Here is a 23,229-nt window from a genome sequence, read left to right as displayed (position 1 = left end):
CTCATACTAAAGACAGTGATGGCAACAAAAAGAAAGGCAGGAGATAGTGAAGAAATAATAAATTACAGATACTTTAATGTAACTGCTTAGGAGTGGCTTAGGCAATGGCAGATAAAACCAAAAATTGCCTTTAAAAAAAGTTATTATCTGCTTTTTTAATTAGGTGGCAATTGAAAGATTCATCTTGTTGGGATGCAGAAGTTACCCGTTATTTTGGGAGAAAACACAGACTATCAAGAGTTTAGTTGATTTTTAAAGATTTAATTCCTGCAAATGTGTTTCAGCTAGCAAGTAGCATGAGACATACTTGCAAGACATTCTACAGTATCTGAGAAGCTGTGAGTTACAAAAAAGTTCTTGAAATATTGAAGTGATCAAAAATATCTTTCATAAACTTTAAAATCAGACAATTTAAGTTTTTATATAAGCATGCTAAAAATACCTAGAACTGTAAACAACTGTAACTACACAGCTTCTATTTACCAGCAATCTTTATGCTTTTTCCTAATTTTATTGAGAAACAAAGCCTTGTTCCTCCAGCAAAGATCACTATTCCTATCCAAGTTTTGCATCCCTTAATGCCGTTTAGCACCATCTTTGTGCTGCTTCTGCTTTCAGGTTTCCTGTTGTTACTAAGATGAGGAGGTCACTGCCAGAGAACTCAGCAGAGTGAGCTGAGCACGCTGCTTGGTGCTGCACCACTGGAAGCCACACGTTAGCCTCAGCACGAGAGCCGTGCTTCAGCACTACAAAGCCTGCCACTGGGTTCACAAGGACACGCATCTTTGCTGAGGCACAGGAAATGGGGCTGCTATTCAAAAGCCAGTCAGCAAAAGTGAAGTGGCATGGGTCGGAATTAAAAAAAGATAAGGTTGTATTGCAGGGCTGTCAAAAAACTAATTTCCCTACTGGGAGGGGTGAATTGGTGGATTTCACAGCAAGTGCCCACAATTTAATTGCTACTTAACAAATTAGCAAGGTGATGTTCTGTTCCTACAACAGATAAAAAGACATTCACTTACATCAACAGCTGAACTGGAATCCGATGTACTCTCTAAAATGTGCAGATGGCAACAGTGAGCTGAAAATCTTCTTCAAGCATTTTGTGATGAATATTTTAAGAACTAGACCAATGTGAGCACATTTTTCTATGTAGAAACCATTGTGTCCATCGTTACTTACCTGAAATCTGGTCACTGCGGGGAGTTTGCTTCTGCAGCACTTACATACATTTTGTACTCTTGGAATTGTAGATGCTTGATCTATCACATTCTCCTTACATTTATTATAAAATTATTTTGAATAAAGATAACCATTATCATGGCAGACGTAGGAACCTTTCTGCAGCTAGCAGTTACCCTTTAGAGATCACTTGTGATCCTAGTTTAAGACTCCCAAGTAATTTCCTAAGGGAGACAGTGTACAAACAGACATGGCTATTGAAACTGGGAAATAAATGACTTAGGCAGAAGGGGCTGGAGGAGGTATGGTCTCTACAAAACTCCCTCTCCAACACGCCTTTTATAAGTAATACTGTAAGGCCCCAGAATATTGATTTAAAGCTGGTGCTTACCAACAAAGCTAGAGTTGCAGTGAGAACTGGAACAGCACATGTCAGAAAGATTCAGTGATGGAGCCTGTGGAAGGGCACAGCCTCTTTAGGGTGAACTGATGTGAAAGTTTCATTAGACATTAAACCAGCATTTCTAAACAAGATGAAGAGTGTTAAGCTAAACTGTAGACCAGTTTAAATTTCCATTAAAAATGTAAAATAAAACATGGTAACAGTTTTCCTACCGGACTTCGGGAGTCAGTTTTCTGTATACACTGAAATTCTCCAAACTATCTTCCATTTAGTTCTTTGCAGAAGAAAAGCAAGAGGCTCTATTGATAGTACAAACTTCCTGTCTAGGAGGTTATAAAGACTAACAGAGCCTTGAGGATGAATTAAGCCCTTTTTTTTTTAATTCTGAGGCTTTTTGTAACTATGCTTAGTATAACCTATAAGAGCTTAGTTTAACTTTGCAGTTTCAAACATTAAGAAGTTAACTCTCTCTCTGCAATTTTTTAAATGGCCAAACACATTTCAGAATGCTGTAGTACAATTACTCTCAGTATTGTCAAGCTCACAACCAAGCACACCCATCTCCTCTGAACTGTCCACAGGTGATGCTTTTTACTGTATAAAGGCCATGAAGTAGAAATGTATTCAGTTATAATGAAGTGCTAGGAAGTGATACCCTGAATTTCAACAACTGTTCTCAGAAGGCCTAGTCTGGGCTGTTATTTTGGGTTTGATTTGCGATTGGTTTTTCTCAAAAAAGCAGGTTTTAGCTTATGTAGTAAAGAAGACAGGCATTTGATATTGCTATTTATTTCTTTTTAAAAATTAGACAATTCTCAATGTAATATTCTAGCAACATGCTACTAAGCACTCTATACATTCCTTTCTTCAGAATAATTCCAACTAGATCTTGGCAAGGATAAACCAAATGAGAATTACTTTAATAGTACCAACCAATGGAGAACTCCCCTCCTGAATCTGACATTATATTTATGTGAAATTGCACCACTCATATTTAATACTGTGTTGTCTTATATAACTATTGAAATACAAGTATTTCACTTCTCTAATAGAAACATTGTGTGTATATTTTTTCATCTAATTCAGAATAATAAAATAAAAATTTCCATGGGCATTAAGAAGAGTTTCAACTAAGGTTTCATAAGGCAGGCTTTAAAATAGTGCCTGAACCAGTTCTTCCATAGAGTTCTTGATTAAAATCTACACTTTCAATAACTATTTTCAGCAGTGCAAATTACGTGTGCTCCAAAAAGATTTAATGAAAACCATTTTAATTAAAACTGGTTTGACAACCTGAATATGCAAAGTCAAACCACAGGATACTAAGTACTTTTTGAGATTTGTTTGCTTATCTACAAACAGAACTTCCCTCCAACATCCCATGGAGCAGAAACAATTGTGGTAGCAATTAGAAAATACTCATTTGTCAGATTCAAGGTCACTAGTTAAATTATTCAGTCAGTTTTACTTCTAGCAAAGACAACCTCTTACAGGCATGTATGGTTTTGTATGTTGTTTCCCAATTTGTTTAGAAGCACACTCTTATATTCTCTATTTTACACTGTTGTGCTTTTTTACTTATTCATCTGTACCAGTTTTTAGCTGAAAATTATTGTTCAATTTGTACAAATCACCCATAATTTAAACTGTATAATTACATTTCATGTAATCTCACAATTTCATTGGGTAATTAAGTGATTCTCTCTCTACAGCTTTTTTATGAAAAAAAAAAAGCAATATACAACTAATGAATCCCAGTAGGATTTTTCCCCCTCACAAGCACTGACATTAGTTATTTAAACACACTGAACCAAATCCGTGGGCATGTCTGATGAATTGTGCAGGAATCAGACATGCATGCAAAATGGCTCAAAGCTCACCTGTCACAAAGGGCCAGATCCTATAGCAGGCCTGCATCCTTTTCACAGAGAGAGGAGAAACAAAGTGTGAATGTCTAAATTACATCAGCTGTACAGCTACAGTGGACCTTCATGCAGAAGGAAAGCCCAGTAGTATGCCCTCTTAAATTCTCCAGCATTTACTGTATTATTTTAGGAGTGCATATGGAAAAGATATATAGAACTCTATAGCACCAGAGGATTATACTTAAAATCCTCTCGGGGCAAATTACACTGAATTTAGGGCCATTTTAGGGCTGGTATTTCTATTTTCAGTAGCTATACTATTCTAGAGGATCTAGCCTCTATCATCATAGTGCAAATGTAACCTCTTGTATAGGTATCTTCTGGCAACAAACAAACAACATAACCTTAACAAAGAGAGGTACACTTTGTTAGTGAGGCATCATACATGGACTCTGTTATGCACCCAGGCACCTTCTTTCATTGCTGAACCATCCACTTTTCAGAAAACATTTTAAAAATAACATTTCCTTTGATAATATTAAAAGTAGATGAAATTATTTTTTCCTCAGTAAATTAATAAAGTACAGTATAAACTGACTTTTCCAAAGTCATTTCAGTTTAAAATGGGCTGAAAAAAGTTACAATGTTTAATGATAATTTCAGAATAGTACCTGGTTCACAAACATTGTTTTTTTGCAATGAGAAAACTTTGTAAGCAAAAAAATAACCGCATTTTCAAGTGATTTGCAGACAGTATTTTAGGTGCCACCACCACCTGCAGTTACGATGATGATGCCTTGCACCAACAGAACACTGTCCTACTGATGATCAACATTCATCTTCTTCATGCGATGAAGCAGGGCGTCTTTTTCCATTTGGACCTCAGCAAGAGTCATTTTGGCTTTGGCTAGTTCCTGTTTGAGACATTCATTTTCTTCAATAAGCTGAAATGATTAGGTTAGAAAACAAAGCTATTAGTATCCCTGCATACTGACAACTTTTTCCATTACAGCAACTTTTAAAATACCAAACGCTCCCATTCATTGCTGGGCAGAGGTTTGTTGAGGCTGTGTCAATTGCAACTGATTCTCAGTCAGTGAGTGTAGAACATGGAGAGAGCTGATGTCATTAGCTCAAAAGGTGGGATAGCCAGTGTTTTAGCTATACCATTTCCATTCTGGAATGGAATGGAAATGACCCAAGTTTCTAAGCTCTAGGAACAGATTCTTACCCGGTAGGAAAAACAGCCAAATTAATGTGTGAGTTCTATCCTCATCCATTCAAAATCTGGGTATGACTGATAGATCAGTAAGGGTCTGACCAACAGCCAATTCCCTTGTCTTTGGCAGCTGTGTTGTACAGGGATGAGGGAGATGGGGAGAAGAAAATTCCCTCATAAAACTCCCTCTGATGTAAAGGAAAAGAATCAGTGTGCAGTGTATTAATACACTATATAGAAAGCAGTAATTAATTGCTGAACCATACTTGAATATCCACAATCCGTATTTTCCATGTCTAAAAGATTTCTAAACAGAAATATATCCCAGGCCCACCCCCAGATAGCCTTACAATTATGATTAATAATGATTGTAACATAATTTTGAGTGGGCAAGGTGAAGTCAAAATCAATTCTTAATACCTCATTTTTAAGGAAGTCAGCTGAATCCCTGCTTGATTTAGAAGGTCTGGGAGTTTCACAAGTAGTCTGCGTGGCTTGGTCCTGTGTTTTACGTTCAACAGATCCTACTGCTTGCTGCAATGTACCCCTTGAATTCTTCATCTTTGACACATCATTTAATTTTTGATTGTCTATATCACAGAAATAGTGTGCAGGGGTTTTGTCAAAAAAAAATTTTTAAGCTTTATTCTTATCACTAAAAAATTAAACCCACCTACACCAAATATAATACTAAGTACATTTATATTCACCTCTCAAAATCAAATTCAAGAATAAAATTTAATTAAAACTCATAACCTTTTAGAGGAAGAAAGAAACAATATGTAACTTCCAGCCTGAAGAAAATAAACACATTCTTATACCGACCCATATCATCACCACAGAACATGCATTCTGAATAATCAGAAATTTGGGAACTATTAATATTGCTATTAACATACTATCTCCAGGTTCTCTGAAGACTGCATTTACATTTAAAGACACAGTGAGATAAACCTGCAGGACCAAGTTTTTAAATTAGAAAATAGCTTTAATTACTTGGCATTAAAGAAACTTTCTAGCATTTGTAACTGAAGTGCACTGTAACATCTGTTAAAATATGCTCTTGTACATCAAGGGGAAAAGTGAGGGTCATGGTCTAAAAAATACTCTTGTGCTTTTTTTGTCTTTTAAGCATTTCCTTCTAAACAAGGATTTTTTGTTCATTACCCCCCCCACCACACACATGAGGACTCAAAAGATGTAGCACTGCAGACACTTATCACTGCAGTGCAGATGGCATTTGACCTATGCCTTTGAAGTCACTGTACATGAGCAGTCCAAGAAAAGAATAGGGATCAAAGCACTTCAGCAAAAGGGAAAAAATATGAACTGAAAGAAACCTTAAAATTATGTGTTTTCTCACTACATTATTAAACTTTCAACGTTTAGTATAAAAAGACGACCAAAATGCATTGAACATCTTTAACTCAAACAATGCATTAGATAACATGAATAAATTGATCATGCCACAGCATACCTCTGAAAAGTCTGGTCCATCCTTGCTCTACCTTCCCATCAGGTGGATGAAGGGGGCATTAAGATCATCCTGCAGCCTCTAAAGTCATACAATACATTGCTTATTGCTGGATTAACATATCCAGGATCTGGATGAAAGGGTGGGTGCACCCTCTGCAGTTTTGTGAAATCCACCAAATTGAAGGGTGGGTGACTGACACACTGATGGGTTTCAAAAAAGAAAAGAAAAATAGCTGTTTTTCAGAGGAAAGTTGATGGGCTGGAGAGATAGACTGACTGAAGCCTCATGAAGTTCAGCTGAAGCCAATGTGAAGTCCCATAGCAGGGAGTCAATAACCTTGCTCTGCTACAGGCTGGGGACCAACTAGACAGAAAGCAACATCGCAGGAAATGACCTCTAGGCCTTGGTCAACAGGATTTATCATGAGTCAGCAGTGGGCCCTGACAGGAAAAACCAGGGACATACAGGCTGTACTGGCAAGCATATAGCTAGCAAGGTGAGGGAAGTTGTTACTCCCCACTACTCAGCACCAGTGAGACCATACCTAGAATACTGCATCTAGTTTTGGATTCCCATGTGTGAGAAAGATACTGACAGGAGGGGACTACCAAGATAATTGTGGCCAAGAGCACATGATGTACAAATGAGGGGCTGAGTGAGATGCACTCATCAAATCTGAAGATGAGACGGCTGTAGGGTGATCTTAATGCCACCTTTGCCTGCCTAGTGGTAGCATATGGAGAAGATGGACCAGATGTGCCTGAGGTGCCTGGCAAGCTATCAAGCACCTCTGTCTTGAGATGGCAGGACAGGAGACAGTAGACACAAGCTGGAAAAAATGGGAATTCCAACTACACGTGATCAAAAAAATTAATCATAAGAGTGGCCAAACACTGGGACAGATTATTTATGACAGGTTGTGGTATTGTCTTTTTGATGCTCAAAACTTGCCCAGACACAGCATTGAGCGATTTTATCGAATCTGCCCCTGCTTTGAGTAGGAAGTAGGAGTAGGACCAGATGACCTCTAGAGGCTCCCTCCAACCTAGACTATGATTCTTTGACATATCTGTGAAAGGCAACAGTGAAGTTTCAGCTCTGTATGTATTGCCTTGTTACGAGTGTTCCGTATTTGCCGGTGCATGTAAAAAACCCCCTCTAAGCACACGTATATGCTTCATGAAAAATACAAAGTTAAATCACTGTTCTAAATGCAAGTCTCAGTGCAATCCAGCCCTGAGCTGCCAGGACAGCACTGTGATACACAGAATTGAAAATTGCTACTTGTACTTCTTAAATAGTTTTTTGTTTTACAGTAGTTTCTACTACTACCTGTAACACAAAACAACAAAGACAGTAACCACCTTGGTATCTTTCTGTAAAGAAAGGCAATTTTTTTGTTTGCTTTGTAGCAACAAAGGGACCCTAAACTTACAATGATGAAGTGATATGCACTGATGAAGCATATCCTGATGACATTATAAGCATATTTTTATTTCTCTCACATCGATTCAACTGTGGGTTATCACAGCCAATACACTATACAAAAAGGTAGTCTTCCTCTTGGTGACTTAAGGTATATGGCAATATACCTTCCACAAATTATCATCAGTTATCTTTTCATAATTAGTCACATGTATGCACAAAGGAAAAAACAATAGGATTATAGAATTGAGATATCAAGGTGGAGGAACATACAAACCTCTAATGAGAAAAGTGCCATCATCATTTCTTTCTATCCAGAGTATGTCAATATGCAGTTTTATGGGTACCAGCTCAGATGCCTTGAGATTTTCACGTGGACTGTCATCCTAAAAAATACATATAATCAAAAATGAGTTTACCAGGAAATCAAAATAGATAATTAGGATGTTCATTTAAACATAAGTGGATTTAATGAAACTTGAAAGGGAATGTTACAGAGCAGAATTTTCTAATGGGATCTCCACTAAACTTTGGCTCCATTTTTTTTTCCCCCCAGGGATCGTATTAAAGGCTCAAAATTATCTGTGGAGTAAGTCTGCTGAACTCAATATACAGTCTGACTAAAATACTTCAAAGTGTTTTTACAGACATCTCAGTAAGACTATACCCCAACCCAAGACATTTGTTAGCTCAGGAGCTCCCTGAGTCACAGATAAGAAGCCTGTACTATATAGTATCTGATTCTCCCTTGAACTATTTAAAGATTGAATGGGTACAGCTATCATTCTTGAGCAGATTTTGTCTTTTTAAAATTTAGTTTGGTATGACACCAGCTGCAGTTTAGTTACATTACTATACTCAACAGAAGAGAAACTTCACAAATTACTTCTTTGGGGACTCCCCAGGAAGTCTTTATAGTTCATTATCCCTGTCAGACAGAATAAGGCAGCCAGTATAATCAGAAACTATACATATCAGCATTAAACATGTACCAAGAAAGCTGTTGAGATATAGCTTCCAAAGTTTCTTGAAACAGCACTGAGACTGCCGTAGAAAAAGCAAACAATAAAATAATATTTCATAATTCCTCCCTTGCCATGAAACACACTGCATCAAGTCTCATGCAGAAGAAATAAAAGAACATACTGTATTGAATAGGCAATGCAGCATATATTTGAACCATATCCTCTCACACTATAATACCCAACAACTCTGTAGAAATGAATCATCTCTATGTCAAATTTGCAGTTTGTCAACCATCATAAGTAACTTCACCATGACTTGTGTGCACCGCTGAGTGAGCACTTTGGTGCTTTTGCTGCCAAGCAGAATCTTGTTGCCAGTTTATTAATATACATTCCCCATCTCAAGCAGCTGCTTTCTCAACATTTTGCCTAAGTCTGCCTTCTTGCCAATAAACCAGCACAATCCTGGTTCTAAATGCAAATGACTATATGTAAAGACTTTGTTATTTGCATTTGGGCATTCATGTTTGTAATCCACTGAAATCTAAGCAATAGATCCACAGATCTTAAGGAAAATGCTTGTGCTAATCCTGTAAAGGAGAAACAGCTCTAAAAGGGTGCCCAAGGATCCTCAGGGGCTGGAAGGGCTGTATCACTGAGGGAAGGAAAACTGATGCATTTTGAGTAGAACACAAAACAATTGCCTTTCCAGTCAATAATAATCTTGGCAGAATCAAGACCTTAGCCTCAGATGTAGAACTGGAGCTGGTATTCCAGTCCTCACCTTGTTCAAAGTTTATATGTGTGATTATTACTGTCCAAAGCAATGTAATAATTATCTTTATGTTTGTTTGTTTTTCTGTTGTTCTACACCCCTCCAAAAAGTGTCCTTATCTTTATATTCAGTGGTTGTGCAGCACAGAACTCACCATCTTCTTCAAATGTCTGAAAGAAAACCCCCTAAGAGACTTGAGCAGAAGTGTCCTCTTAATGTTACTATTTTAAGATATGGTGCTGAAAAATGCTTGCATAGTTTAGTATCTGTTTCTAGGCAGAGCAGAACATGAAACTTGGGTTGTAAGAAACAGTGTTCAAGTGGTTTGTACTGGAATTCCATAACCTTTTCCTTCTTTTGTACAGAATTTTCATTGCAAGTACTATCCTCCAACTAGGAGAGAGAAATAACCTTTAAAATCCATGGTTTGTAATTAGAAAACCATATACTTTGCTAGGCAAAAAGCCCAACCAGAAAAACCCACATTGTGCCTCTGGAAGCTTGATATACCTTACGTATAAAATTCCCAGACACTGTCCTTCTACAAGAGAGATTTGGGAGAGGAGGAAAAAGTATAAAATATTAATTCATACAAATAACTTGGCCATGCAGATAATTCCCCTCCAGGCATACCACAGAGCTAACCAAATCTATGGATTTTAAAATTGTTTTAGTGTTATCTAAAGACCTTTCAGAGATGATAGCAGTTTCTTTGAAGTTAACTGTATCCAGATTAGTAGTTTATCATCAAAGAAACGAGAATACAATTTTTTTTTAGAGCAGCCAAGTATCTCATTGTTAACATACTTTTAAATTAATCCTTGCATTAGAAACTTTTATCTTCATAGGCATCACTTCTGCGACAGTTTCATCTTCTAGAAAATGTTGAATGTTTGTAAGAGAAGATGTTAGAAATTCAGCACTGAAGTTCTCCACATGACACTGAAGAAACCCATTTTTTACAGCTAGCAGGGAATGTACAACAGCACTAGGCCCGCTTTCCCATCTCAGACTAATCTCAGGTGATGAATTAACAGGTCCAGCCACAGATTTACTGTCAGAACCTGTTGCAAAAAGAAAACAAATTTGCATTAAAATTTTGCAGTGTACAAAAAAATCAATTATGATGTAATTATTTCCGCCCCTATTGTCCAACGGATTTTCCATAAAGTACCATATAGCTATTATTCATAAAAGGCAGTGTTGCAAATACAGAACTTCAGAGCAAATTTCTAAGTATATCACTTCAAAGTACAAAAATAAAGAGTACATTTAAGGACTAGTACCTCATTGTGACAAGAGAAAGGACAATGCAGAAGTATCACCATCCACAAAAAAAGTTTGTGTTTCCTTGGTACCTTGACAATGGAAAACCAATTATTTTGCATACTCTTCCACTAAGTCCTTACATTTCAATTCAGAAAAACATTGAAGTCACTTCACTATCTGAGGAGAGCAGGTATTTTCTTGGAAAAGCTGAAGTTCCTGACTTAGGAAACATAAATAGCAATGCAGTAAGATAGAAAGTATGGCCACACGTGCATTACTTGAGTGGCAACAGACTTGAGCCTTAAAAAAACTCTGGCACTTTCTTGCTAATTTCAGTGTCTTTAATCAGTAAGGACAACTGCAACATTTAACTAAAAAAGTTCTAAAAACCATAATAAACTAAAGTAAACTAAAATAAAAATTTAAGGTAACCAGATTGGGGGGGGGGGGGGTCAGTAGTATCCATTTCTGGTACAGTATAGTTATCCCCGTGGGATTCTCAAGTCATCTCATCACTATGACAGCTGACCTACAGAAATCATCTCTATGACAAGAAGCATAATCACAGTAACTATAGAAAAAACAAGCATTTAAACTTGAAAGATACCTCAAGAAAGAAACTCAGGAAAAATCAACTGAGTTATGTCAATTCATCATGCCACAGACACTGCCTGGAGCTACAGCAAGCTGACTAATTGATTTGCCTTCCTATCTGTACATTAATTGGGTTCCCCCTCCTGTATAGTGTGCCAGTTCATGGATGACCTGGCACAGCAGCAGAGTCAGGACTTACACACTTATCTACTGGCACTAGACTCAGGGTGTATGGACTGTCGATCTGGGCTGACAAAGGCCAATGGCAACATGAACATGAGAATCTTCAGCCTCTGCTGTGAACCAGAATCTCTCCCTTTGTTACCTCTGTGAATAGAGGTTTCCACACCAACAGCCATGACTCCATCCTTCAATCTTTCCAAGGTTTAAGAAGTGCTAAATCACATAATCCCTTTTCCCTCAAAAACCCACCCCAAAAACAAAGCAACCAACCAAAACCATACTGCACGTATCAGGTATTAGCTATCTTTTTAGGCTCAGTCCAGACAGAAGTGAATAAACTACCAGCAGCCCAGGAGAAGAAGGGAAGCTTTCCAGACAGAAGAACAATGACCACTCTATTCAATGAATCTCTGCAACTGGTTTGGGAAACTTCGTTTTCCTCAAGCATCCATACACTTCTCACACATATAGATAAAGAAATAAGCAGTAGGTGCCCTAATTATTTCTGCAACAGTAGAGAGTACCTGCATCATTGCTGGAAGAATCCAAAGTATAGAAAAAGAACAGAGGAAAAGACCATGCATTCAGTCTCAGATTTGAGTCAATTTTAGTTACCTTGCAGATACCTGAAAGGGGCAGCATCATGGCAAGATGGAGTAAAAATTACATTAAACAATTTGGAAGCTGCTGTGAACTGCTGTTGCCTTCTCACAAGCATGTCAAGCATGGTAATATCTCAATAAAAGCACAGCCCTCCCACAATACCTCTGCTATACTCCAGCCCCACCTTCTTTTGGTTTTGCTGCCAGGCAAGATCTGATAAAGCTGCAGTCCTGCATCCAGCCCTGCAGGGAACTGCACAGCTGCCATGTTGCCCTCAACTTAGTCCAGCTTTTAGCCACATTTCTCCCTTTCTACATCTACTGAATTAACAGTATAGTAGGCTTTAAATAGTTATTTTCATCCAGAACACCTTCTAGACTGTAATTACAACTTGAGTATTCACTGCTTTGAATGGTTCGTCAGGTTACTGGTTACAATTGTTAATGCAGCACTTGAGAAAGTTTTATTAAAGGTCTTGAAGGGGGAGGTTGCTTTTATTGGGATATTATCATAGACATTTGCTCATTTGTTCTTTTAGTTGTATTTTATTACCGTTAACTCTTAAATAGTCTCTTTTGATCTGATTCTCCAGCTTTTTCCAAACTTCTTCTCCCTTTGTTCTTCTAACAGAAATGAATATGGGAGATGGGGAGCAGCAACAGCTGCAGAATGTTCCTGACAGTACAGAAATCACAGCTCTACAGCAGAGAGAAGAAAAGATCAGCAGAGAGAAGATGTACATCACAGAATGGGAGTAACCAGCAATGCACAAAAAACCAAAAAAAGTGGTGTTGCCTCACCCCTTCAGGCACTCATCAGAAAAAGAAAGGAAGAGATACAAAGTGGAAGTATTTGGAGATCCCAATCATGTTACAACCTTTTTGTCCACGAAATAATCAGACAGTGCACAAGCCTCTCATTACCAGCTGAGAAGCATTATCATTACCAGAGGAAGCAGGTTCTAGTTGTAGATACACACAAGAGCAGGAAGGTGGCATGTTCATATTATTTACTCCCTCTGGCTTTTACAGAGGATATGGCAGATAACCAGAAATCAATTTGCCTGCTGTATGAACTGAAGGCCAGTCATGAGTCCTCCCTGCTGGACCTCCTCCTTGCCCTCAGATGCTTGAATCATGCAACAGCTGCTCAGGCAGCAGCTGCTGGCAATGGCTCAGCTTACCAGTAAATGGATTCTTTAGCCAGGGCATCAAAGGCTGTACCACCTCTGAAGCTGAAGCACCTCCTGAACAAAATCCATGCTGATAGAAGGTTGGAATACAAAATGGCAGCCAACAGCTGCTATAGCTATTTCCTGGGAAAGGAGCTGAACCAGATGCAGGTGCATCAGGGATCTGCCCCAAAAAACCCACAGTGCAAAAGAGCTTACATCCAGCTATCCACGTAGAAGGCTGGCAGAGAGGAGCAAAGCAGACTGTGACATGAACTTCCATGCCAAAACATCACGCCAAGGAAGAAACCTCACCCTATGAGAACTCAGTTTTCTGGCAAAGAATGTATATATTGTACTCATGGCCAAGAACAGCTCTGACAAGACACTGATTGATCGAGTTGTGAAAATATCTGGCATGAAACTACACTCTTTGTATCAAGCTTAAAAAACCCCAAAAACCAACCAAAAAACCAAAACAAACAAAAAACCCAAAAACAGTTGTCTATCTTTAAAGCTCATATTTCCTGACAGGAAATTTTTAAAATTTTCTTAAACCACGTATTATAAGTCTGTTTAAACAGTTTGTGTCATTTAATCTAGAGAAACTAATCCTGAAGAAAAGAAACTTTCCTTCACAGGAAGGTACACTAGGCAAAGTACTATTAGAGTCATAAAGGAGCTCCATCTTCACAAAACAGTACCACAATGCAATGTGTCAAGGTTCCACCCTGCCAGCAGTCAAGACCCACACAGCCTCCCACTCGCTCCCCCGCCAGTGGGATCGGGGAGAAAACTGGAAGGGTAAAAGCCAGAAAACTCATGGCTTAAGATAAAGACAGTTTAATAGCAAAAACAAAATCCAAAACATAGCCCCATACTAGTCACTATGAAGACAATTAAGTCTACCCCAGCCAAAACCAGCATATAATGCATCTTACTTCATTTTCAAAAAAGCAAACTAATGACCAGAATTCAATGCAATGCACCTTTTCACCCACATCATCATAGACAGCTCCATTTATTTACTCTTCCTTTTTAATGTATGGCAATGGAGAAAGAAATCAGAGTTCTAAACCAGCATAAAAGGGATGCTACTATACTAACATAAAACCATGTTTGCATTTTTATTTACTTATAACAAATACTTCCAGCTCCAATTTCACCACACTGAATTGTTAGTTCTTACCAACAGTTCTGCTGCACAGATATTGTCGAACACCAATATTTCCCAGTTGGTTTGGTATCACTCGGTTGACCTGTAAGCATATTTCTGTGTCTTCTCCTCTGATGTCAATTTCACCATTAACACCAAATACTTGAAAAACCACAACAGACATCTGTCAACAAGACCCAGATAAGATTATAAAATGAAATTACAGTGATTATTGTTCGTAAGGTATGTCTAAACCTTTTCCACCACAAAAGGAAAAAAATACCCCTTTGTATCCAAAACCCTTGCTCACAGAGAAGCACAAAGTATTCTCATTTCTTCTTTTCTTTTCGTACACATTGGCTTCATAATGGATTGCTCAACAGCCTGTCCAAAGACAGACACTTGTATTTATACCCCACTGACACCAATTCAGAATTGGCTAGAAAAGCAGTAGAAGTGAGACAGATTTTCCTTACTCTGACAGAGAAGCACACGACCTATGAGGTACCTGAAATGCATCTGACATTACCTACAACATATCTACAACTGCATTTAACTTTATGCATATCATAAGCACAACCAAGCATTTGCAGTGCTGAATCAGACCAGGTTGAAGAGCTAGGATAGGCTACTAAACTTTGGCTATCTGCATAGTAGTCAGCCCTTTTCCTCTATTTCCTGGGTTGCAGTATTTTTAAGAAAGAAGTAGAAGCCAGAGTTAAGTCAGCTTTGGTATCAGATGATGTGTGTCCATCATCATTACTACTATTTTGGATTCAATTTTCTAATGACTTGAAAAATCACCTCTAAAAGCAACCATTTTAGTTCTGTTTTAAGGTTTAATTTACAGAATCATGTATTCTAATGGAATACAATAATATTACCATTTCTTCACTAGTCTCATGGGCATTTTCTGAAGCAGCACTCATGGCATCTGGAGATGACCCATCACAATTTTCAATCACCGTGCCTCCTTCGTGGGCATTTTCTGATGGCCTTTGATAGTTTGTGGCTGTAATACCTTCCATATATACATCAGAAAAAACACAAAGTTAGCACAGCATAATCTGAATCACTCCTACATTAAAAATAAAGGCAGTGTCTGCTACTCATAAAAAACTCATTTTTTAACATGAGCTGAATGGCTTATTAAACAAATATTTATGATTGAACTGCCAAATCCATTCCTCTTACAGAGAGTTCAAAGTTCTAAATGCTAATCAAAAGTAAAGCAGGATATAGTGACAAAACCAGAACAGCACTCTACATGCATTGTTAAAAGAAACTGTGAAGGCATTTTTTAGTCTTCCAAATAAATGTGATCCAGCCAGGAAAAAAAATTCCAAGTTGTGTGTCTAAAATACTGCACAGTGCTTTTAGAGCAGATGTCTGTGTTTGTATGTTTAGAGAAATAAGCTACATATACTTTCATCAGGGCAATGATGATAATGTTTCCTTGACAACTGGAAAGCATTGATACTTAACCTGCAGTTAAATATTGTTTAACAAGCTAAAAAGACATATAAAGGTTATTTTAAATGGAAAACATATTTTATGGTACACTCCCACACAAACACATGCAGGAATACTCCTACAATTCAAATATGTAACAGGCTTGCAAGTGAAACAGTCTTCTCATTATTGCTCTAGACTGAAGAGAAATCCTACAGAAAAAAATAGTCAGTCTTTATGCAAAGTAGAATTATCAGAAAAGAGGTAGCAATAAGGTCTTCTTACTCTATTTCCTGACATGAGAAAATTATTTCATGAGTATATGCACAGATGAGCAAAAATTGGACAAATACTTGCTATTAAGACAGTCAATAGCTAGGAACTACTCCTTAAGGATGAGCTGCAAGGAGACTACCAAACCTATCTGCCTGGTAATTAGCATGGTGAGCATGAGTGAAAACTCATTTCTTTTTCATCCACCTCTAAAATGAAAGCTTCTTTACCACTTCATTTGTAACACCAATTCAGGCTACGACCTGTAAGTACTTGCAGGCAACAGTTGCTTTTAAGCAGAGCAAGGAACAAGTTCTGCTGAATTCAGATTTGCAACACAGCACTTCAATGCTCTTACTTTCCTCAAGAGAGGAAAATTAAGCTGTGTTAAAATTAAATAGTGCTGCTTAAGTAGCACACATTATTGCTTTCACTTGAAATGATATATAGTGAATACACTTGGTATTACTGGTGAAGGGAACAGAGAGAGTCTTGTAAAGTATCCAGGATTTGCTGGACTAGAATCCTTTTGAGCACAACTTTAATAACAAACAACATTTTCATGTATTGCTTAAAAATATTTTGTTAAACCTACTTACCTTTCTCCAGAAAGCTTTGACTATCACTTCCATCGCTCTCTGTCAAATGATCCTCTAGCATCATACTATCAATAGAGATGGTATCCAGAGAAACTTGTGATGGACTTCTCTTCATATTTTTGTAAGAAACAGAGAATGCAGGGAGGTTGGACGAGCAGCGGTCCTTATGCTTAGCACTTTTAAAATATAAAGATACAAAGAAATTATTATTTCAAATTAAAGGAAATACATAGAAGTTACTTTAAAAAATTCCTCTAAAGCAGGCAAGATATAAAACAAAAAAATATGATTATTCAATAATCCTTTGATAGGAAAAAGAGGTAAATGTGGAAACAACATATATTCATCCAGGTATTTGTGTCAATAATTCTCTCAATACTTATTTCCTAACATTTAAACTAAAAGCAAACAGTTTAAATCAATTAACTAACACTTCATCTTAACTTTCACTGAATGCTGGATATGGCGTAACTTCTAACATACAATCACAGAACAGCCTGAGTTGGAAGGACCATACAGGCCAACTCTTAAGATGTTCCCTTCCTGACTGCTAAAAGTACTACAAGTCTGTGGCCAACAGGATTACTAAATATTTTCAAAGAGTAGGAAAACTGATTTAGTATTAAATCTTCTATACCTTGATGAAGACTGGAATGCAAACATCTTAACTGAAGTCACTTTTTCTTTGTTGATTTCAAGCTCTTCAGATTCTAAGGCAGCTTCTAAGTCAGCGACTCGGTTAGGACAGCCTTCAGTTGTGCCTTCCTGTTCATTTAACTTATTTGAAAATATGTTTCTGTCATCCTCTTTATCAATGAAAAATTCAGTAGAATCTTCTCTCTTATTTAGAATGGACACCGAATCCCTAGGATTCAAACTACTTTTCTCACTTAGAGGTCCACAGACCTCCTCTGAATCACTTCTACTAAAAAGTCCACTGCTTCCTCCTTCACTTGTATCGCCCAAACCTTTTTCTGATGCATCATCAGAAAATGACATTGCTTTCTGAAAATCCATATTACTGTCTGATTTAAACAAAAGAGGATCTATTAAAATTCCTTTATTAACTTCAGCATTCAGAGGCTTGCAGTCATTTACATAATCAAAATTAGTAATACCAGCTTCCACTATCTTACTACCAACTAATTTACTCTCTGAAGTAAGAGTTGCCCCATTTCCCACAGGGGAGAGTTCTGATGCCACGGGACTTCCTTCTTCCTCAACAGGAGACTTACAAGGGTTTCCCTGAGTCACTGGATGGAGCAGTAAGGCTACTTCTGCACTTTTCAGTAGGATCCCAATGCAGACATTTGTTTGCTTTGCGGGTTTTCCTGTCACTGCCTCTACGTCATTCCTTAAGTTTTCCAGGAGCAATATAAGAGATTCATGGAGAAACAGCAAAAAAAGATACTGGTAGTGATTGATCTGCACGCTTACATGTTTTTGAACATGGACAAGAACATGGACATCTGCATCAGAGGAAGAGCTTTCAGAAAGCACTCCTAAAGTCTCAGACATTTGAATACCATTGGTCAAGGGCTCTGTCTCACTGCTGTAATACTCCTTTAGAAGTTTCTTACGTTGCAATCTACTAGAGAGATCACTAGATTCACTTTTTGGAATGTTCAAGGCTGTCTGGTTATGTGATACAAGCTCTTTTTGTGACTTCGCAAATCTTATTGGCTGGCAAATCCAAAGTGAAAGCGGGAAAGAGTCCACAAAGCTTATTGGTCGGCCTTTCCCACTTTTCGTTCCTTCGTAATCTATCCAAAACTGGGAAAAATGCATGGACCAAACATCAGTAGCTGCAGATGTCTTTAATGCATATTTATTCAGTTCTGGGATGATATAACCTTTATAAACATCATGCATTTTGGTATCTTGTTCATGAGCGTGTCTCTGGAAGATTGGATGCAAAAGATTAAAATTTTTTGGGGATTTAGGAAAAGTGGTGAAAGTTCTACTGAAAAATTCAGAGTCCTTGAAGTTCTGAAACAAAGCTTCTAGATCAGAGTGTCTGCAGTTTGGTGAGCATCTGGTATTCGTAGCAATCATCTCTGAACTTTGAATGGAAAGTGCACGAGGTTGATCCTTATGAATTTCAGGTTTGTTTTCAAACGGGATGATGATCTGCAAGGGAGAAATACATTTTGTCTAGTTAAAAATACATAGATTAAGAAGGTATACAATTAAAGAAACAAAATAGTAGCCATGACAGCTGATATAAAGGAATATAATTACAGTTTTATGAGAAATCAAGTACAGTGACACAGAACAGGGGTAAGTCAGGCTCACAGACTATGATTTATGTTTTCTCTCATTTTTAAGAGGGATGATGTGGCATCAATATTTGTACAAAAACATAAGGGTCTCAGGCTTTTCTTATCTGAAGGTCTTAAATTTAGTTCTGCTATATTAGGCTGAAGTGGCTCATTTGTTCAACTCAAGCAGCTTGCTAAAAAGTTTCGTCAAGTGTTTCCAAAATTTACAGCTTTGAAAAACAGAGAATTATAATTTGGAGTTCAATCTGGCTTGTCAGACAGGGTTTTTCACCATACCGAGTCCTACAGTATTTTATTTCTATGTTAAGATACAAGCAAGCAGTTAAATGTGCTAATGCAGCTAATACTTCTCTATTTAATTTAACCTGCATATTTTTAGTGCACATTTTAAAGTAAACATATTTTATGCCAAATCCTGTTTCTTAAATTGTTAACATGAACATTGGCAACTCTAGTTTTGCTAGTATCAGTTACACTGCCTTCTATCACAATATCTCCATTCTGAATCTAGAAAGTAGGAGTAAAAAAAATCATCCCTAAAGACACTTAAAGATGGAGGTAATGAAGCTTCTCCATTTAAATACAAGGACTCAGAAAAAAATAACCAAATAAAATAATTAGCTATCTGATATGTAAACATCAAGCATGCTATTAAAATATTCATCATTTGCTAGAAAAAAAATAATGCTGTTAATACATGGGTGACATAATTAGTTTAGTAGGCTATTCACATATAATAATTCAGTATCAGATCAATCTATATTTGCAGACTTCCAGTCATTTGCTCTTAATAACTGTTTTTATTCAATACAAACAGTATTTCTCCCTTGCTTGTAAAGCTCCATTAAGTATGTACCAGGAGCTTAGACAGATAACCATCTCTCCATATGCTGACTTTTTAGAACCCTTGAAACCTCTCCTGTGGGCACCACTGAAAAGACTCATTTTGTTCACCTCTGAACCTTGGAAACCATACAATGAAATTCACAATGCAAACAGGGGATGGGTGGGAAATTTATCTGCTCAATAATCCTTTTTTTACAAAGGATGAGAAGACAAGGGAAGCAAAAATTTGATGTTCAGCCATATTAACAAGCACCACTCCTCTGGAATAAGCATACAGAGAACTCATGTACCTGAACTACACCAAGAGCCAGCATGAAACAGAAAATGGTGAGAATGGGCTTTGGAGAAGGAAATAAACCTTCAGATAAACTGCTTTCCTTACTCTAGGCACTCATTAACAAGACAGAAAGAGTTTTGATATAATACAACCAGTGGAACAAGGGAGGGCCCTTGCATTAATATAGAGTAAAAATATTAATTTTTCACTAGTTATTTTTACTTTAGTGCTCAATTTCTTTTTAGTTCTGCTATGTCAAGTTCACTGATCACAGGGAAATACTTTGTTAGTACTCCCACTCAGGTCTTCAATACAAAACCAAAATACCCCTAGGACACAGATGAAGGAGTATAGGAGATAAGATGTCTGTCTTCAAACCATCGTATTCTGCAGAGTTTTTTAGATTAGTGTTTTTTCATTCATTTAGGTATTTATTTCTTAAGTTGCTCTGCTAACAGCTTTTCAGAATAAAAGAAATAGTCTTCCAAGGAACCACAAACCCCATCCTCAGTGACAGTGTACCTTTAACATTAGTCCATCCACTCTAACATCAACATGTTCATCTGATTTTGAATTGTCATTTAACTTGTACATGGCCATGAACTGAATAAGACTCTGTTTCAAATCCAACACAAACTGGTTTAGCCAAAGAATACTTCTCTGATCCAGGGTGAACTGTAAAGCATTCAGCTGGCCATACAAATTTGGACATGGAACTAAAAGAGAAAAGAAAATGAAACCATGAGAATAAGTCAAATGTTTATGGGTTGGGTTTTGTTTGGTTTTTAAATGATTACAAACTTACATTTTCACCAGTACTTTTCATCAGGGAAAGAAAAGAAACCTGCTCCCTTAGTCTCAAGGACGAATAAATTGTTAGCAGATACCTGAAGCGATGCTTCTTTCACTCCAAGCAAGTAACTGAATTTTTGAGTGTAAAAAAAACTAATAGAATTAAGTCTGAGGAAAGGGGGAGAATATTCTCATTACAGAGGAAGGGCAAGACCATGGAAATTTGCTGTGCTCGAGCCCCATCCCCAAGAAATCCACTAACATTTCTGTATATAAAACAGGGCCAGCCACAGAATACATTCCTACAAATAACTCCAGCACCTCTTTGTTGCATTTTAGGTATTACTGCAATAGTTTGAGTTCTTTTATGTAGCCAGACAGTGAAATTGCAGAAACAATATGTGGATGCTGGAGAATGAATAATTCATGTGCCAGTAAAAATGCTGCAAGTGTTTTTAGACTGAAAAACCATGTTTATAAAAAATCAGTATTAACAGGAGTTTGCCAGGAGCAAGCACTGTGGAAATAAAGCAGTCTTGTGCTCTAGCCATTTTAGAAAGCCATTACCTATTTCTGAGCGTTAAGCTTCACAAAGGTGAAAGTAACACACAAAATTTATGCTTCAGTACAAAAAAAGAAAAAAAAAAAAAAAGAAGTCTTACTAGGAAAGTCCTTTCCATCTGGGTAGTAATATTCAGTGAATTCAATGTGAATAGCTGGCATTTCTGGTGGAAGATAAAGTGACTTTTTATTGCAAGAGATCAGAGCTTTAGGGGAAGAACGACATTGGTCTGCTGTTGAAACCTGTAAAAGATAGAAGATTATTTCATTAACACATTACATTTTTATGAATGATTAAGCATTTGTAGTTGCAAGGTACTGCCCCTAGTAAGGTAACATTCCACTGCTCTTGGGTGTAGGTCCTCAAGCACAACACAAAGTGCTGACAGTAAGAAAGACTTAACTGCCTTGTAGCAGAAATGACTTGCATAGAACTGTTTCACAAGAAAACTGTTTCAAAGGTACCAGATCCTCTTCCCTCATACAAGGCAAGAGGCAGCAGGTCACTTTCAAAGGCATTCAGCAGAAGCCGAGAATGATCTGATTTTTTATTGCAAATCTTACAGCTCCTGTTTAAACATTTATGCTTGCATGGAGTGTGTTTCCATACAGTCTGGTCTAGATAAGGGAGAGATTAGAAGCTAGATAAGTTTATTACACATGTTAGGAAGTTCTTGTACTGTCATAAGAACAAATTCCAGTACACAGGCCAACTCTCACACTGTATGCTAAGCAAGGTGTTCAGCATGCACTTGGCAGAGATATGTATGCTTGGATATGCCTGATGGTCTGCTTCACAGGAGAATCAAGACACTATGGAACAGTAATCTCCATTTCTATTTCCTTACAATGTAAATGAACAACAATTAAAAACAAGTAAGAAATCAACATTTGATTTATATTTGACCTTAAATTTTATTGAATGTATCCTAGTTTAAAAAGTATGTTGCCAAAACAAAGCTCTTTCATTCAACAGTTAGCAGGTCAAACTGCTAGTTTGAAATTACCCAATGTATTAATATTGAACAGATGATGATGTCTACTAGAATGAGTTTCACTGGAAATAATGAATACTTGACCTTTACAAGCCTGCTTCACTCTATGTAGCTGTTTTCAAGAGGCAAACATATCTGCATTAACACACACAAAAATTCAAGTAAAATGATCTATTTAGAAAAATAGCTTTTAGGAAACTGCATAGAAATAATAACAATTCAAAAATTGAAAATGTGTTTGTGTAGAGAGGAGGAGACAAGAGCAGAAGGCAAATGGAAACATGAACAGTACAAAGCAGTAGTATAAAACCACTTCAGATCCAGATGAATGCTCCTAGCAGCAATCTGCACTCTCCCACAACACCAGAAGCAATATAGCAGAAAAATGTTAGAAATTGGAACAAGAGCAAGCAGAAATCACAATGACGAAGGACACATACTTAACATTTTTGTTAGGACCTGAAATTTATGATCCTCCCATATCACTACCATTCTGCCTAATGGAGATACACTTCTGTATTCCACTTTCCTCAGAACAGTCAACCTGGACCACGACCAGAAACTAAAACTACTCATTCTAACAAAGGGGAGAGGGATGGAAATGGTTAAAGCGTCTGCTCAAAATATCACTGGAGAGGGAGTGGCTGGAAAAAAACCTTAAAAACTTAAAGAAACCTCTTAACAGTTTTTAATGTACTTTGAAAAATATAACAATTAGAAAACCATGATACACAAAACCACATATTAAAATATTGGGCACATAACATAGTACAACGAAAAGATTAAATTTAAATTCCAAATTCATAATTTGGAGAACAGTAGAACTTGGATCCAACACATAGTTGTGATAGGATCACAAATTTTA

At 37.2% G+C, this 23,229-nt stretch overlaps 1 protein-coding gene across 4 annotated transcripts in view; it reads right to left on the bottom strand.

The window, feature by feature from the left end:
* Nucleotides 1–2,358: 2,358 nt before the first annotated feature.
* Nucleotides 2,359–23,229, bottom strand: part of UHRF1BP1L (UHRF1 binding protein 1 like) — a 51,935-nt gene continuing 31,064 nt past the window's right edge. For 2 of the 4 annotated variants that reach the window (XM_048300503.1, XM_048300502.1), the window contains 10 exons: nt 21,471–21,612; nt 20,539–20,732; nt 17,249–18,741; nt 16,612–16,787; nt 15,172–15,308; nt 14,321–14,471; nt 10,119–10,375; nt 7,849–7,957; nt 5,090–5,259; nt 2,359–4,394 (listed from right to left, as the gene is read on the bottom strand). In XM_048300503.1, coding sequence (XP_048156460.1) covers nt 4,269–4,394; nt 5,090–5,259; nt 7,849–7,957; nt 10,119–10,375; nt 14,321–14,471; nt 15,172–15,308; nt 16,612–16,787; nt 17,249–18,741; nt 20,539–20,732; nt 21,471–21,612 — 2,955 coding nt within the window. In that variant the 3' untranslated portion in view covers nt 2,359–4,268. Of the gene's footprint in view, nt 4,395–5,089; nt 5,260–6,146; nt 6,347–7,848; nt 7,958–10,118; nt 10,376–14,320; nt 14,472–15,171; nt 15,309–16,611; nt 16,788–17,248; nt 18,742–20,538; nt 20,733–21,470; nt 21,613–23,229 lie in introns of those variants that run through there. The other 2 variants (XR_007203024.1, XM_048300505.1) reach the window with 2 other exon arrangements.

Source organism: Corvus hawaiiensis, chromosome 4 (genome assembly GCF_020740725.1).
Source record: "Corvus hawaiiensis isolate bCorHaw1 chromosome 4, bCorHaw1.pri.cur, whole genome shotgun sequence".
NCBI lineage: Eukaryota > Metazoa > Chordata > Aves > Passeriformes > Corvidae > Corvus > Corvus hawaiiensis.
This window is presented reverse-complemented; position numbering and strand designations above follow the sequence as displayed.